The sequence below is a fragment of the Anomalospiza imberbis genome, chromosome 8 (assembly GCF_031753505.1).
Source record: "Anomalospiza imberbis isolate Cuckoo-Finch-1a 21T00152 chromosome 8, ASM3175350v1, whole genome shotgun sequence".
Taxonomy (NCBI): domain Eukaryota; kingdom Metazoa; phylum Chordata; class Aves; order Passeriformes; family Viduidae; genus Anomalospiza; species Anomalospiza imberbis.
This window is the reverse complement of record NC_089688.1, coordinates 6914526-6932888: the sequence shown is the minus strand read 5'-3', so window position 1 is coordinate 6932888 and position 18363 is coordinate 6914526. Positions and strand designations below refer to the sequence as shown.

General features: G+C 41.2%; 1 protein-coding gene across 9 annotated transcripts in view; it reads right to left on the bottom strand.

Moving 5' to 3' along the window:
* The window catches only part of FAM13C (family with sequence similarity 13 member C), a 115052-nt gene extending 97042 nt beyond the window's left edge, over positions 1–18010 (bottom strand). For 4 of the 9 annotated variants that reach the window (XM_068197153.1, XM_068197158.1, XM_068197161.1 and 1 more), the window contains exons 1-5: positions 17008–17310; positions 15295–15469; positions 14891–15100; positions 13002–13185; positions 7882–8017 (exon numbers count right to left, since the gene is read on the bottom strand). In XM_068197153.1, the coding sequence (XP_068053254.1) occupies positions 7882–8017; positions 13002–13185; positions 14891–15100; positions 15295–15469; positions 17008–17037 (735 nt within the window). In that variant the 5' untranslated portion in view covers positions 17038–17310. Of the gene's footprint in view, positions 1–7881; positions 8018–13001; positions 13186–14890; positions 15101–15294; positions 15470–17007; positions 17312–17347; positions 17460–17854 lie in introns of those variants that run through there. The other 5 variants (XM_068197157.1, XM_068197156.1, XM_068197160.1 and 2 more) reach the window with 4 other exon arrangements.
* Positions 18011–18363: the final 353 nt, after the last annotated feature.

Here is an 18363-nt window from a genome sequence, read left to right as displayed (position 1 = left end):
GCAAAGCTTTGCAAAGTTATTTGTGTGGGGGGTTTGGTTGTTTGTTTCGTTGGGGTTTTGGTTTGTTGATTGGTTTGAGTTTTTTCCTAAGTCGTGATTTAGCAGATCCCTACGCACACTTCTCAGAAACAGCATATCTGTGAGTTTTAAGCATACAAATGAATTAATCTGCTCCTGGTTTTGCTATAATGAAGCAAACTGATTTCATAAAGAATGACAATTACATGGATCTGGATTTGCTGTAGACATAGGAAACAAAGAGACTTTATAAGGAATGACATTTTCATGGATCTGACTTTAGATTTCATCTACTTATGCTCTCTCTGGTCAGAAAGTGCAGTGACTGTTACCATGTGAATACAGGAAATAAACACTGGGAAAGAAGTCAACAGTGTTTGCTGCTGCTAATGCTTAACTCCTGCTCTGGACAGATCCAAAAGGAGATTTTGGTACAATACACAAATTACTGAGGAGAGAAAGGCTCAGATCACTGGTTATCTAGAATTCAGCAATTTGTAGGTCTGTAAACAGCAGTTTTCACAAGTTCTTTAGGCTTCTAACATAAACCCTGCTTAGTGGTTGCAAAGGTAGGGCTCTTTACCATTCTGCAACCCATTTAATACTGATTTTAAACATAGTTTATCTTTGTCTTTTCCCACCCTCCACCCCAACCAGCATTTTGGTTAAGCTTGGAAGGCATCATGGAATATAAATGAGCAGCAGAATAGCCAGGAATTAGACTAAACATTAACGACATCAAAGCAAGAATTGGAAGAGAAGAAAAGCAGCAGATCAGATATTTAACCAAGGAAATATTTTGTTCATCCATCATTTCTTGCAATTAAGTGGTAGATTGCTTCCTATACTTTCCTAGAGAAAATATGCAGAACACAAACATATTTTTATAGCTACTGTATGATTTTGAGTTACAGTGTGTTCCCTGTATCCAAATTCAGCTCACTCTCTATTATTGCTGCTTGGTCCTCTTGTATTGACCATGGAAAAGGTTATGAAGGTCAAATCTATCCATGGACTTCCCAGAGAGTCTAGAAATAAAATTAGGAATCAGGGAACTAAAAAACACCAAAAGAATATAGTAAAGACTACATCACAATTTCTTCACTTGATCTCCACTACAACTCTATGAAAATACTAAAGATATTATATAAACCACTAATAGACCAAAATGTTTCTTTTTGCTTTCTTTCCTTTTTTTTTTTTTCTTTAAAGTAATTTTTTCCCTTCAATGTAATCCTATTCATCTTAATGTCTTTGGTGAAGGGTAAAAGAACATACAAAAATCCTGAAGTTACAGATTTTAGGGCCTGTAAAGGACACGCTATGACATCTTCTGTCCTCCTCTACTTGCACAGCTTTCCCACTGCCCTGCCTGCAGGGTTTGCACAGGGATCAGCCTCTCCCTGACCCAGCCCCTCTCCTGCCCGTGCCAGGCAGAGGTCCCAGCACTGCCCATCTTGGCTAACCTCAGCCTCTCTTGGCCCCTCCATGGGCAAGAAAGAGCAGAGGTCAGTTCTAAGCTGTAGAAGATGTGGCTCCCTGCTCTGCCCAGCTTGCCACGTGTAAGAGCTACCCCAAAGCAGAGCTCCTGTGGCTGCTCTCACATGCTGACACCAGCAGCTCCTAGGCAAAGTTCCAGCTGGGTACTGAAAACAGCAGTGGATCAAACTCAAACCAGCATCCAAGTATTTCCTTGTCCTAGCAGCTTCCAGAAAACTCAGTCCTGAGCAGCATTCTTTGCAAAACCCTCCCCAGGCACAGCTGACTACCCCAGCACTTGGCAGAGCAGCCTAAGGCCCACACTAGGATTCCTTCACCAGGCAGAATCCATGTGAGCACATCTGCAGTCCCCTGGGAACAGGCCAACATCTAATTAAAGCAGATGGTCAGTGAAAATTCAAAGGTCAGGATAAAAGTTGCTGGCAGAACCTCGGCTTCAAGCATCCATCTAAATTACCAGCCGCAGAAGCCAACCCATGCATGCAAAGCCAACTGCAGTAATATTTCCTTAAATCAAAAATACCCTTGGAATGCTTCTTTCACTTATTCCGCCCCAGTTTCTTTCCCCATTGTTCTAGAAATATGTATCAGTAAATCAAAGCAACTTGGACGTAACTTTTCTAACCACAGACCCCAGGGAACAGGTGTAGCACGCAACTTCGCCATACATTTCCTTTCATTTCTCATATTTTTTGGCTCAATTGCACTTGTATTTTTACTACAGGCATATTTCATCCCTTTCCTTCTCATAACAGAATAAAAAGGTACCCAGCATTTGATAGTTCTGGAAACCATCTAGCAAAAATGCTGACTCATGAACATGCATTTCCATTTTTACTTGAAGCAAATAAAGTAAACACTGCAGACTCCACTCTACAGGAGAAAACCAGATAAACTGGGCGAGAGGGAGACTGCATTAGGTTCTAAGATGCTTGTGGCCTTTCGAGGTTCAGCCGAGCCTTTCTGCATGCAAGGCGATAAGTGCTAGCCCCATTCTTCTCTCGATTGGTGTTAAGTGCTTAAGGATGTTTGCGTACTTGCCAGAGTAGGGGAAATAAACTAATTAAAGAGGAACAAAGCAGTCTAGGAACTGTCGGGTGTGAGAGAGGCAGCGTGAGAGGAAACTGCATTCAGAATATGCCTATTAAATTCACTGTTGCGCAGCTCTGTAACTAACTACAGTTAAATGATCTACAATTAACTACTGTTATAAAAAAGAAAGTTGGACTTCCTTATTTTCTCTGTTTTTTTTTTTTTTTTTTTGACAGTGAATATTTTTTCAGGTTATTTTACTCTGCATTTCTTGCCTTACTTTCTGAAAACATTGCTCACTTCCGACCCTAACCTTGCATGAAATGAAAAGCCACTAAGGGTTTAAAATAATCTCTTTCATCTCCCCCATTGTTACAGCCAAAGACAAGTCAAAATGTGGAAATATTTGATGCTTATATATCATAAGCCTTTCAGTACAAATACATTTTATTTCCCAAGGTCTTGTTTTTCTATCAAAGACTTAACTTCTGGTGTTTTTTTATGAGAAGTCTTTGACATCAGCAAACAAATCAAGTTGCCCGTGTTCACCAAAGAAAAGGAACACAAAAGTGGTAAGAAATTTTATTGGCAGTCCTGCTCAAGTAAGGAAGGTGACACAAGCATAAAATAAAAAAGGATAGCATTTCATAATGGTTTAGAGGTGAATCCATACTCTTCCTTTTCATGCCTCTCTGATATCAATTAATTATCTGAGGAAGGAACAGGCTGATGCTCCGATACACTACCAAAATAGAAATGTAATACCCAATTTTAAGACATGTTCTCAGAACACATTAAAGGGTTATGTCCAAAGGAAAGAACAGCTCTAGAGTGAGAGAGAACAATGCTGACACCACGTGGAAGAAAACGCTGCTGGCTCCTTCCTCTACTGCTAGCTTGAGATGCCTGAAAATCTTACACGTGGGTCAGGTGTTGTGGTAAATGTTTTAAGTATCAGAGGAAGACCAAACACATCCTCTGAAACCAGAGATTTGTGTTATTCTAGTGGGTACACCAGCAGATTAATTATAACCCTCTTCCTTGTAGTGTAGCTGATGTTTGTGAGCAAAGCAACTGGCTGCTGCTGCCATGAGCACATCAGGTATTGCTCCTCCTCACAAACTGCAGATAAACATCCTTAATCTGTAATCTATACAAGTTCTGTAAGTCTGACTATGGGGGGAGCTTTTGATGTGCTCCATTCTCAGCCAAACTGAAAATGGGCATTCACAGAATAAGTAACAAAGGCGAGACTCCACTGCGTTGGTTTCTGTGCCCATACTGCCTCCAAAACCATTTTCCCAGCCACGAAAGTCCTGTGTCAGTTACCAGTTTTAGAAAGACCTTCCCTTCTCATGCACTTTGTACCCTTATGGAACAACAGCCAGTGATCAGCGTGAGCAGCTTGTGGCACTGCCTGAGCTCTGTTCTTTCACCACTGACTGCAGTAAAGCCTCAGCATTTCAGCTTGGGCAGCTGCCCTCCTCTGTTACAGCAGTGTCCTCATTTGTCACACAGCACACACCCTCTCTTGCCAAGCTACTCTCCTAGTGCAGCCTTACCCAGACCAAAGAAAAAAAAAAAAAAAAAAAGAAAAGAAAAAGAAACAAAAAAAAACCCCACACAAAAAAAAAAAAAAAAAAAAAAAAAAAAACCCCGCACTTCTGTGTACTGGGAAGGGAAAAAGAGAGGAAAGTAAACAGCAGCACCACCCACCTGGGGGGTTGAAGTGTGGCAGCAGTGTCCCAGAGGAGTTGTCCACCAAGTCAAGAGAAAACCCCAGCAATGCTGGAGCAAACATTAAATCAGTGACATTTCCTCCAGACCCTGCAGCTCTCCAAAAGGGGAGAGGAGGCACACTCGTCCTTTCCAAGTTACAGATCTCCAGTACAAAGGCCAGGCTGCTGCAGACCACAGGCACAGCACAGAAAAGCTCTATTCCTCCCAGCCACAGACAGCAAGGCTCTGGCACTGAACCCCTAGAAGGAGTAATGAGTACTCCAGCCACATCCTTTGAGCTGTTTCAAGTCAAACTTCCCCAGCCTACAGCAGTTTTCATCAAATCCTTATGCCTACAGTCAGTAACATAGTCTGCTGTGCTTTTCCAGAAGAGAAGAAATACATCTCTACAATTTATTGGCCACAATGTTTGTGGGGGTATAGGGCCTGCCTACTCTGATCTCTATGAATGGCATTTTTCATGCAGTCTTCTGGTTTGGACAGTACTCACATAGAAAATTAATGTAATGTTTAACAAGTCCAGATTTTAGCAAATTTACAAAGATTAGGGGAAAGAGTTTTTCTGTAGAATGGCAATCTATAATGTAACAGCAATCCCTACAGATACACTGACAAATCTCCTGGCACTTCACATGGCACGTGCAGGGTTTGCTATGTTCACACCTCAAACCAGCTAAAACATACCACTGTTAAGGAAAAAACTTCAATGAAATAAAGTAATTAACACTTCTACAAATAGGAAATGGAACTATGTTCTCCTGTCCAGGAAAAACTATTTTGACAAGACAATTTAGTCTAACCTGGAAACTTCAGATAGTGAGATAATGTCTGGTTGGTTGGTTGTTGGTTTGTTCTGAAAGGTTTCAGCTAATTCAACAAGAATTGTCATGGGATTACCAAAGTAAAACATCAGTTAAATTATTGCTGTACTCCACATTGAGGATATTCCATTTGAGAGACCACAATTCTATTTTATGACAACTTCACATGCAAGCGAGGCACATTGTTTTTTTCCACAGAACAGAGTTAATGCTGAAACATCCATATCCTCTTTGAAAAAAGCTGAACCCACAAGATTAACAAAGCTCTCCAGACCACAAAAGCCTTCCCAATAAAGCCATAAATCGAGCAGATAAAGTATCCGTGGAATATTTAGTTGCACTCTTCTGACCAGCTCCAAACCACACTATAGATTCAGATTTTCATCCAGAGTTATCTGTGGTCAACCTGCAGGTCCAGGATACTGTCTAGCTCCACTTTCCCACCCCCCTGGATCTCTGCAATCCCTTCATAATAGGGGTCTAAGATTGTACAGAGCAGCCTTGCTGATATATACTGAAGTATGTATAAAAGGGCAAAGCAAGAGAAGAGAACAAGAAATGAGATAAAATTTTTAAAAAATTGAAATGCATTAAAAAAAACCCACACACAGACACAAAACCCTAGCCTGGTAGGATTTTGCAGCATTCTGACTCTATTTTAAGCAGGGAAAATATATGTACAACATACAGGAAAAAGGGACAAGTTAAAATACATCATGGCTGGGATGTAACTTTAAACCACTATCTTTATATATAATTGCTGACTGTGAATAGCCTACTGTCCAACCTAGGGTAATAGCTCTTGGAACTTTGAGACACTAAGAACTCTGCTCAGAACAATCTGCCCATTTCAGCCCATAAACAACACAACTGAAGGTTAAGTCTTGTCAGCTCTATGGCAGGCCTGCCAGATTGGCATGGCTTGAGTTTGACAGAGCTCAGGTTAACTTGAAAATGTTGAAATGGAAAAAAAAAAAAAAAAAAAAAAAAAAGACAACCCAACAACAAAATCAGAGGAATTAAGTAGTCCAAATGCAAGTATCTGTGTAAAAGCCAATAAAAACAAGTTTTCTTTCTAGGACACAACAAGGAATCTGAGCCAGATTTGCCATTTCACTCTTTGCTTGTTTTACTGGAAGAAAAACATGGACTTTTAATATGTTTAGTTTGTAAATCTAACTTTGATGTTTCTAGCTTAGAGGACCTTGAGCAACTGTTATATTATGAAAGATGAAGGGTACCTATCCAGTGTGCTGGGTTTCCTGCCAAAAATTACAAAAACAAGATCAGCCACAGAATACTGAATTCCCTTCTTGCCCCCAAATGGGATTTCTTTCATAAGCTTACCTCAGAGCAGGAGAGTGCCCCATGGCTATGCCTTGTCTGAGGCTTTATTAAAGAACTTGAAAGCAGCTTTTCAGCAGAATTCTTTCCCACATCACCACAATTCCAGACAGACTGTGACATTTTGCAGAATTACAGGGAGTGAAGCTGGTTCTAAAACAAAAGCACTGCAAGTGAAAGCCTGGTTTCCTGGCTTCTCTAATACCTTTCCAATTTCTTTTAGATGCTGATGCTTCCTCTAGCTTTGCAAACAGAAGCAGATGTCTTAGGACAGCTAATATTTTGATTTTGTGTGCTCATTTGAGTGCTAGTTTCAGAAACTCCCAGAGGTGGTAGTGACATGGGACTTCTTCAGAGAAAAAGGGGAGCTGGGAGCATGGGCTCAACACTGTCTTAGTGTGAAACAATCCTAGTGTTACATTTGGGGCCATGTCTTGTGGGGTTTAAGCAATATTTTAGAAACAGCCTTTTATCAGTATAGTCTGTTCTTTATACTTGTGTCTGTACAGGTTTTGTTTTCCAAGAAAGCTTCCAAGGAGCATTACAGTTTCAGTATTCTCTTTGGGATATGTAATATGTTCTAAATACTGACTTTGACTTTGTATTAAAAGTCTGCTAGCTTTCATTAACAGGGATACTTGGAGAAAGAAGCCAGAAAATTAAGGAGTCATAAACACAAATACCATCACCCATATTTACATGCAGTTCTAATCTCTTCCACAGTCCATCACTTGACCTGGCACGCTGCTGCCAGCCTGACCCTGAACCTCAAGGATCACAAAACTGCACTGTGAAGTATTAAACTGCAGGGTTTGCTACATTTCCTTCACGTCTTTTTCCAAAAATCAATTTCAAGATCAGCAGCAATGATACACCACATCACAAAGTGAAAACAAGATTTATATTGACCCTCTCTCTAAACCAGGATTTGTCTATCATGTTTCTTCCACCACAAGGTTTTCAACAAAGAGGCAAAAAAGGAATCAAAGTGCTAACAATGTTTTAGGAAAGAAAATGCCCAAGAAGAGGCTGGAACATACACGGTGAGTTCTAAAAAATAAGACAGGAGTTTTAAATCTTCTGATTTTGCTTTCCTGCATCACCAATGTATAGACAAACACAAAATGACATGTGCTTCACTCAAGGAAAAATTCAGTGTCTTTGATCTAACAAAGCTCAGCATTAATATATTTAAAGTAGAACAGCTTGGGATTTTCTTCTGGACCTTTTGCTTTTGCACTTGCATTTTTTTCCAAATTATAATTTTAACACTCATGTTTCCTCTCCAGCTTACGTATATCATGAATATTTACATTGTTGGCTACAGGCGACAGTCATTAATTATGCTATGTGTAAGCAAATGCATTTCCAGTTCTGGGTTTCAGCCTAATGAAGCACTTTTGATTACTTGCTGTAACTTTCTTACCTGAAGGCCATCTGCTTGTCTCTGTGAGAAACAAGAGTCCAGGTCAACAAAAAGCATCTCCTGGTGTTGGAGCAAATACAGCAGGAGGCCATTGTAAAGCCTTTGTTCTTCACAAGCCAAGGGACTGACAGGAATCCTAAAGTAAGAGGAGACGGATTAATCTTGGGAGCTCTCAGATCAGGGGCTAGTCATGGGTGACACAGGGAGCCCTCCCAGTAGCCAGGGTAATTCAGCAAAGCAGCAATTGCTGCCACAGTGACCACTGGAGCTTGAGGGGTTCACAACAGCAGGACCTTCACAGGGACAGAGCCCCAGCTTTGCTGCAATGGTTCACAACACAGAGAATCTTTGTGGCAGCACAGCAAAGGAGTTAGAACATGACAGGAGCTCTCACATGAGGTTTGCAAAATCAAGGGTGAAAAGGACAGGCAAAAAAAAAAGCGCCCTATCAATCTGCCATTGCTCACTGGCATTGGGATGGGATGGAAAGAATGGGTTTGTTCTGCCTTCATTTATGAAGGTGAACTTTGATCACTAAGGCATCTTGGTCTTATTACCAGAACTGTCTGGAAATAGGTACACAGGTTACCACAGGTAACAAACTGCTTCAGTGTATTAGTTTATAAATCCACAGATATCAGACATATTAGGAAGTGAAGATGCCATATGTTCCCATTAACCATGTTGAGGTTGAGTTGGATTTTTTTTCTTGCTTGCTTGCTCTCCCCATGTTTTTGGGTTTTTTTAAATGAATAATAGTTGAATTTTTACTATCCCTGTCAAGCCAGAATAATTTAATTAAAAGAGTTCTTTATATAGGATTTTAATCTTAAGCCCTGAAGGACTTGTGTATTCCCCCCTGTCAACTATCTGGAAGCTTGGAGAACATTTACATAAATACTGTGCCCTTAATGGAGCTTCTCCAGATATGCTGCACCAACTCAGTTACAGCCAGCACATATTAATATTTAAACAAGAAGTTCATAAACTCTGGAGACTAAAGTGGAGCATGAATACCAGTCTTCTGTTTGCCAAATGAGTACATTCATTATTCATTTGCAATTTTAAAGTACAAATATACACACTGGGTCCAGTTCAATTGCTTTCATTCGTGTTCCTCTTTTGTAAACTTACTGTTGTTTCTGTAAGGACTTAAGTTTGGGCTCCTTTTGAAAGCAGAAGATTTAAGCAGAGTTATAGCCAGGTACAACACAGAGAGATTTGCAGGATGAACCACTGTGTCATCAGTTCCTTCTTTAGGATTAGTTAACATTTCTCTTTCTTGCATTCCCATTTTTCTGGGAAGGACTCAGTTTTTCCACAATAAACAAGGCTGCTTGTAAAACCTGGCTGACTGAGCAATAGCCCTTGCTGCATACAACAATCCTAAGAGATTATTCATCACTTACCCAAACATCAACACCCTCAGCTCACAGGCCAGACAAGCAATATTTTTAGTCCTTTGTCTTCTTTTTCAGCTTCTTTCATTAGCTTAGACATCTGTTCCTGAATCCACCTCTACCAGCTGTTAACTCCTTACCAGAAGGAGCACTGCACGAGCTATTCAGGAAGATAAATGGCTCTCAGACCACTCATTGAGTCCTCCTTTCCCTTATTAGCAGCCTGTGTTTGAGGGCCCAGCTCTCATTTCATCCTGAAACACATCTAAACTATAGACAGGGATGAGACAGATTACTCCAAATATTAATGTCTCATCAGCAGATATTCATGGGTGGCAATTCCAAATATAGAGAATATACTTTTAGTTTTCTCTTCAGCTACCTTCCACAATGACTTTCAATTAATTTTGTGAAATAATCACTTCCTGCCTATTCAGATACTTCTGCCACTACCAGAAACTGCATTGTTGGGGTGACAGTAAAGGGGAGCCAGGTTCCCGCACTGCTAAATCCAGGCACGTGATCCTAGGAAGAGCAGAGCTACTGAGGTATATTCTGCACTTCCCTATAAAAGCCCCATAATCAGTTGTAGTACAAATCACAGGAGATCACTCACTGCAAATAAGAAACAAGTAAACCGTGACCATCGGGAATTATCTACTGGTTTTCTTGAGTGAGTTAAAACTTTCAAAGCTGCTTTGACACAAAGTACAGGCTAAAAAGTCCACACAAGTCCCTTGCCTTGGCTTTGCCCAGGAGATCTGCCAAGGTTCCCTGCCGCCACAGGCTTGCTGCAAATTTACAGAAACAATGAGTCAAAGTGAGTGGAAGCAAACAGCGGGCTGGCTGGAGCCCTTGTGCACTCAGGCAAGAATTGCTTACCGAGACCTAAACTAAAAATCTCTTTACCAAGATGAAGCATAACAAAATATCCATGGAAATTTCAGTAACATCAGTCAGATCTCTATTAAAACCATTCTCCTAAGCATTTACAGATGCCAGGAGAACAAAACCAGCTTTCCACAATCCTCTAACTAGATTTTCAATATAATACCTGTGCTAAGCCTTATAGCTTTTGTCTTACAATAACCATAGCTACAAACCACAAAGTATGTGCAGTTTAGGCTTATAATCTACAAAGTTTAATATTCTACTTTTGTGGTCCCAAGGCCCAAGAGGGTTCCATGTTCTAACTATAGAACATTCCTACACAGTCACTTCAGTGAAACTATAAACATGACAGGTCTCCACAAATAAAAGTGCCAAAATATTGAGATAGGTGATAATCATAGACAGAATTTACACTTGAATATAAATAGGTAAGAAATTTAAAGTAAAAAGGCTCATAAACAACTTTTAGTTTTTTAGTGTCAAAGAAGGAAGAAGGAATTTCATAAAAATGCAGATTGCCAGAATACATGAGGAACAGTTTTAACACTTGCAATGAATTTATGCCATATGAGGAGCTGCCATTACCTCCAGAAGGTTAATTCCAGCAATTGCATGGAGCACACATTTCTGCAGAATAGATCTAGAAGCAGTTTTTTTCCATAACCTTCACATTTACACTGAACAACTATAGCAAGTACTACCCAACATGTCCCAGTTTCCTACACTCTGGCTGCCAAATGTTTCATAATGCGCCAGATAATTGCACTAATTCTTGCTCTGAAAGACATAAAGGATATTTATTACTTTTTCCCCTGTGTCAGCAGATATGATTTGCCACAGCTGACTACCTTGAATTTTTCTGCTGTACAGGACAATACCAATGATTTATTCTGAATCATTGAAGGCCTCAGGTCACTCAGCAGGAAGTGGTATCAGGCAATCTCACTGACAGTGCCAGTTTCAAGGCTCTCCTCTCCGCCCAACTACCAAAAAGGTGGTTTTTCATAACCCTAGGAGGTAACTCAACGAGCACAGCACCAGTCAAATGTTTTACAAAAAAATCCCCGAGCTCCAGATTTAGTGGGGTGTCTCCCAGAGCTGGTGAGATCAAAGTGATGGTAAAGAGGTGAAGATAACATTTATAGAGCAGACATAATTCTATTTATGGTAGCTGTTGTCTTGACAGGTCACTGGCAGGGAAACCCTGTGCTGATTGCTTTCAAGGCTTCTCAGACAGGTCATTGAAACAAGTGCTCAGTTCAGCACTGAATGTACTTTAAAACCAGGCAAAGGCACATGTTCAGAAGTAGCTGGGCCATGTCCCAGAAGAGTGGGATATTTAAAAACTGAAGCAGCTCATCAATCAATAAGGGAGCACACTGGATACTTATGTGCAGATACAGGAATCAGTGGGCACACACTGGGATAATTTGGGAATGGAGGTAAAGGAACAAAGTCTTCCTGCATGCATGTACATGCACAGAAGCCCCAGGTGAGAGCAAATGTCACTTAAGGCAAAAAAGTGACAGCCAGTGAAGTGCTTTTCGAGTTAATGTCGGGGCCAAGGGGTAGATTCTTGGTGAAGGCCTTTTAGCATCAGCCAACACTCATAAGTATCACCACACAACTAGTCCAAACACTGACAAATAAACCTCATCTGTCTCCACTCATTTACTAACTTTAGTATTCAGATATTAAGGATCTTGGGGTCCAGTTGCAAAATTGCTTTGTTGCATCGCTGAATATCCTCCATGGTAAAGTTTTTTTTTTCCCAGAGGACAGAGTGGCATAGTTCCAACCACACCACATCTTGTTAGATTCACTTCCCTTTCTGTGCTTTTGTTAAAGATATAAACTTGTATCACTTCCAAAGGTCAGATTCTGCTAGACCTGGTGATAAACCCACAGAGCAGGAAAACAGAGACCACATATAGAGACCTATGAAACAGCAGCAAGGTTTAAAAGTCCAGTTCCACAAAACAAAGCCTGTCATTGATGCTGGGCACCAATTTTGCTGAATATATGCTTTAAAAATTAACTTGGCTTGCCATAAAACACCCAACTGAATAACAAGGATTTTATTGCACAGAAGATATTTACTGCTAATACGTATATTTCGTAAATTGTCATTGGCTTATAGTTCATATTAACCTGGCATGTCTGTGATCCTCTAAAACAAAGATCTACAAGTTGTAACAGGTATAAATGTTTTAACATCCTCTAGTGTCAACAATAAAAAGGAAAATCCTCCATTATCTGATCACATTAGGCTGTTCCTTCTTATCACCTTGACTTGCATGACATGTTGTCCCTCCCCTCCTTTTTAGCTTCCAGTTTTGTATCCACACATGACTTCTCCAGCTCCAGCCAAGCACTCACTGCTTGAAAGCTCGGCTGGCTCTACTTGGATGTCAACTTGAATTCTAGTGGCAAGGGCAGAAAGAGTTGCTTCTTTCTTGATAACAAGGATTCATTTCTCTGATATCAAATGCTGTTAACAAGGTCAAAGTGAGGGTGAGCTTTTCAGAATCAAATCCAAAGACTAAGCAGCCCTCAGAGCCAGCACTTATCTTGGCTCAGAAAAAGAGAAGTAGTTGTCATTAAACAGCCCTCTAGCCCTCATGTCTCTTCATATGGTTTCTTACTTGAGGCTTGCCGTGTCTAGTCAGTGCCCAACAGAACCTGCCACATCTGCCCGTGATACACCATATAAACACTGAACTTAAAAAATCCTCCACTCTCTATTGGACACAGAGTTACAACAGAAAGCCTCCCTGTGAGGTGTGACCTTGTTGTGCTGTTAGAGGCAGCTGTATAGAGAGGACTCACTTGAACAGAGCAGGTCCAAACACGATGGCCAGGTTTTCCAGAGTCATGAAATTCACTGCACTGTAGGTTGCTACCTTAAACAGGAAAGCAGACAGGAACTGAAGAAGGTTTTGATGGGCTTTAGGCAGGCAGCTGAGCAACTGTCTCAGGTTCTCTATGCATTCAGTTGTGTTGATTTTGTGCTCTAGGGAAAAAATAACCAAACCCAAACTTATAACATAGATATTCCTCATATCAACATAATTTCATCACAGACACTAAAGTAAGTAAGAAGGAAGATTTTAAAATATATTAGAACAAAGCAAAGAATAAATACGTCCCAAACAAGGATTTTGTATGCTAAATTTTGGCATGTTTTTCACTTATGAATATTAAGAACCATGGATTTTCAGATACTGAATTTTACACTCACTGTTTCTGATATTTTTCCTCTTAAGGCAGAATCATCCAGCACTTGCTCCTTTCCTAATGAAATTGCAGGCAGGAGTTGTGTACCTGAATCCTCAAAGCTGCCTTGAAAGATGGTACAATGTTGTCAGCCTTGACTCTCCCAAGAGATTTTACACATGCTGTATGATTCTTATTAAGAGGAATGAGAAATTGTAGCCTTTCAGCCCCACATCATCTTCATTTCCTGACTAATTGGTAGCTCTCAGACTCAAAACATCTTTGCTCTATAAATATGCAACTGCAGTTATACAAGAGATGCTTAAAATTCTAAATTGGGGATACTTAACATTTTCTTGGTTCTCATTCTTCAGAGAAGGGTAACAAGGCAGAAAATGGGTTCACAAACAGCTCCATTTGATGAGCAGTTCCACATCAGCAGGATAGATTCTCCTGGTTACTAGAATTGAGATGACAGTACTGCTCAATAATTGGCAGCTGATGCTCAAATTTGCCATAGATCAGCAGGACACATCTGCGTAGCTTTGACATTGCTTATAAGCAAATCATGCCCTTGAGGGTAGTTTTAGGCCTAAAAAACACATTCTGCACAGGCCAAGGCCCCTAGTACTCAACTGACTAATGACTGAAATGGAAAAGGGGACGAAGAGGAAAAAATAACAGCAAGACTTTCCAGGGTAGAAAAAACCAAGGTGCTTGCAAAAGCCCCATGGGTTGTTCTTCGTAGAATTTCACAGTTCATGAAACTGCTTCCTTTCTCTTTCTTTGTAAACTCCTACACAGGCGCTTCCAACAAAAGCAGCCTGCAAAGTAACCCTCAAAACCCACTTATTTGTATGCAAACACCTGAATTAGCTACCAGTCAGAATCACCGGGCAGACTGAGAACAGAGCTCAGCGCTGCAGGCATGAATGGGGAACAGGCAGTAGGCTGCTGGGGTGTCTGGGCTTTGCATGCTGCTCCACACACTGCTGTCCAAGACTATAAAAGAACTGGTAAAAATAAATGCTAACTAAAAATACAGTTCTAAATAAGAAGAATGATGTGCAGAAAAACCTCCTTTACTGGGGAAGGTTAAATAAAAAAGAGGCTTCAGCTCAGAAAAGAGAGAAGTGAGGCAGTGGCTATATAAAGACGCAAACAGTATGGTGGTGGTGATTACATTAAAACTAAAATTATTATTTCAGTAACTAGTATGGTATACAATTTAAAAAAAGAAAGCATTGCAGAAGAGGAGCTTTCTCAAAGAATACAGGATTGGATTGCAGGATTCATTGCCACAGAACGGAAGGGAATCCAAAAGACTTAATGAATTTTAAAAAGACTGTAGACAAGTTCATAGATGCCTGGCCCCTCCAAAGCAATTAAACATCAGCTTCAGGTTAAGAAAACACAAAACTTTGTTTATAGAAAGTGTGATGAACACATTATCTGTCACTGTCAGGGAAAGGACAGAAGCTTGGAAGGTGCCCATTCTGTACCTTGGAAAGTTTTGAGCAAGCCAGAACAAATATTGTCTGGAAAAACAGCCACTGGTAGTTCTTTCAGAAAGAGCTTCAGGAGACTGGCCACAGAATCAACATCTCCATCATTAATAAGGTCTACTTTTTCCCCTTGATTGTACTTCTGCCTCAATTCCTTGATTTTATTTGCTGAGCCACCAATCCGAAATATACCGACACGCTCCAGACCTGCGTAAGAAATACACAAGAGTAAGATGTGGTTGTTTATTTTACCACATCTTTGTGATGAGAACTGGAGTTCAAAAAGCAAGAGCTCCTTTAAGAAAGCACAGTAATTTTAAATAAGGACTTTTCAGCATTTACAGCGGAAAAAGTGAAGCTTAAACAAAGAATATCGGTTTCCAGGAAAAGTATGAACTTACCAAATATCTCCAGGTACTCCACCATCTGTGTCACAAGAGAAGGAACCCCATGCTGTTTTGCATCCTCTACCAGGGTTTCCAGAGGAACACCAAATGTGTTTCTTTCTCTGCTGAACTGTAGATCTGGTGAAACTTTATTTGTTGTGTGCCTAACTTGTATAGAAGAGAATGATTGCTGGGGAATAAAAACAGGTGAGTGGTAAACAGTGACTGGCTTTTATTGTTTTAACCACCAAAGATCTACAACTTTAGTAAAAGTATTGTCTTTTTTGTAGCATCTTAGTAGAGATTTTATTTCTACTACATATTCTTAAAATACTAATATTCTTCTGTAGAGCTGAGATGAGACCTGTGATGGGGTACACTCCAGTAAATCCCCCTCGCCCCTGCAGTCAGGGAAAAGGGGCCTTGTGTTGAAGCAGATGGGCTGTTCAGGACTGAGAGGGGTCACTACCCCTCAAAAGAGCCCCAAAAGTCAGGAAAAAGCTGACCCTGTGCTGGTGCACAGCCTTCCAACTCCATGAAATTTGCAAATTTCTATCTGAGGATTAAAAAAAAAAAAAAAAAAAGGCAAGATTATGAAGGAACCAGAAGTGGAATTTCAGTGGCAGCCATGGCACAAGCCTTGGAAGAGGTTCCTTTCTGCTCGCCCAGTTATTCCAAATTTCTTACCCCAACAACTGATGCAAAAGCATAAGAAATCGCAAACAACTTGCACTTTTCATCCTGTCTGAAGGAAGCTGCTTTTCCATCCTACCAGAGCGTGGGCTGGGAAGCCTGTGGGCTCTGGTCCTGTCCCTGAGGGGCTCTGTGAGGACGGGGCTGCCCCAGGTGGGCACAGCAGCTCTGCAGCCCCTCAGGGCCTCCTGGGGGGTGTTTAAAAATATATTTCTAAATAGATGCTTAGATCAATTTTTTAAATAAATATAATAACTCTATATTTAATAATAATATCCCTCAGGAATATTTTAAAAAAGGGGAAATTCTGCCTGGCACTCTGAAAGGAGTCCTGGCTGCCCCGCCCTCTTTCCCACCTCCCCTAAGCCGCTTGCTTGCCTTACAGTGCCATTACCCACAGTAATTTCTGTATTTTGTTCTCATGTTCCTACCAGGCAATGAGAGCATAAGTCCAAACCAGGAATGGCTGGATTTACCATTTCTGCACTAGGACTATTTAAACAGTATCTAAAGGGGATTTTAATTTTTTTTTTTTTTTTTTTTTTGGTAGCATTATCTCAAACCAGCCTCCTCTTAAATGTTTCTATTATTATGTTTTCAGAAGGAAAAGGGAAAGATTTTCCTATGGGTTTGAAGCTGAATTGCTGTAGTGAAGCAGTTTTTCACACATGCCTGCAGCAAAGCCATGAGCTAGAGCTCCAGGCCAGCCCTGCTGCCATGGCAAAAGCACACACAGCACTCAAAACACCCCAGGCCATTTTGCTCTTTCAGTACATAGGAAAGCTTAGACTGTGATGCTAGTGCTACAACATGAATAGTTATCTAAAAAGAACAAATATCAGCATGTACCAAACATATTTTACAACATTTTTGTATATAAGCTACACGGTGTTACAAAAAGCCTCTAAAATATCTGTGCACCATTACTGTAAATCCCTCCCTTTTCCCTTCTCAGATGCAGCAGACCGTCAGCCTTCTCAGAAAGGAGGGAGGGTGTGAGAAAGGAGTGAAGAAGGCAGATTTCAGTTCACTTACGCAAATGGAAAGGGAGGCGCCTGCTCCCATGTCAGACTGCAGCAGAGTGCCAGTATTTCAGCTGGGCTGCTCCAAGACACCATCACCTTTCTTCCCCTCCACAAAGCTGTGCAGCCTGGCCAGAGCTAACTGCAGCCATTGGGCTGTTCCTCTGCAATTAACTCATCACAGTATAATTGCTAGGCATCACCTTAATCAGTGGTTTCCCTCCAGAGCTGGTGGAAGGTAGAAATTAACTCCTAGTAAAAGAGGATTTCTTGCAGGCAGCACTTCCCTGTGGAAGCACCTTGCACAAACTGAGGGCTGAGTTACCACCAGGAGATGTTTCCATGGCACCTACCACACACAATGCCACAGTTTCCCAAGCCACACTGATCCCAGGCCTGATATTTGCTCTTGAGCAGGTTTTTGCAATGCAGGTTTGCAGATATGCCTGCTGCCCCTCCTGCCGGCTACAGCAGCAAGGAAAATACTATGAGGTGGCCCTCTGTGTACACATTATAGCTACTTGTTTATATAACTTATACACAATCATTTTGGCCAACACATGGGCAAGGACCCATTCAGTTTTTAAAACATGAAGATGCACCCTTTATAATTGTTTCAAATACAAAGCCTGTCCTAGGAGATTTTTAACACAAACTTAGTAGGTACACATGAAACAGAAGCAAAACACACAAGGCAAAAAAAGGTAGAGGTGCTAAGCCAGATCCCCTTAGTGGAGCACTAGAAAAACAAGAGTTACTCCAACACCGCACTGGTGCAGCACAGATAACAGAGATAGTTTCCTCCTCCTTAGCAGAAGGAATATCACTTAAAAACTAGTGGGGAATTTTAGCCCACTTACCTCTACACAAGATCCCACGACAAGGTCTGAAAAATGCTGTGGTTTAGGGCTTTCTCCCTCTACCTATGGAGCTGGCCCCAGAAAAATCCACATCCTCCTCGCCACCCCTCAGCCTGGTCTGTCTCTGCAGACAAACTCCAGCAGCACAGGTGTGGCCCTTTAGCCTGTTAAAAATGCTGCGCCCATCAGCACAGCTGTGGCCCTTTAGCCTGTTAAAAATGCTGCGCCCATCAGCACAGCTGTGGCCCTTTAGCCTGTTAAAAATGCTGTGCCCATCAGCACAGCTGTGGCCCTTTAGCCTGTTAAAAATGCTGTGCCCATCAGCACAGCTGTGGCCCTTTAGCCTGTTAAAAATGCTGTGCCCATCAGCACAGCTGTGGCCCTTTAGCCTGTTAAAAATGCTGCGCCCATCAGCACAGCTGTGGCCCTTTAGCCTGTTAAAAATGCTGTGCCCGTCAGCACAGCTGTGGCCCTTTAGCCTGGTAAAAATGCTGTGCCCATCAGCTCAG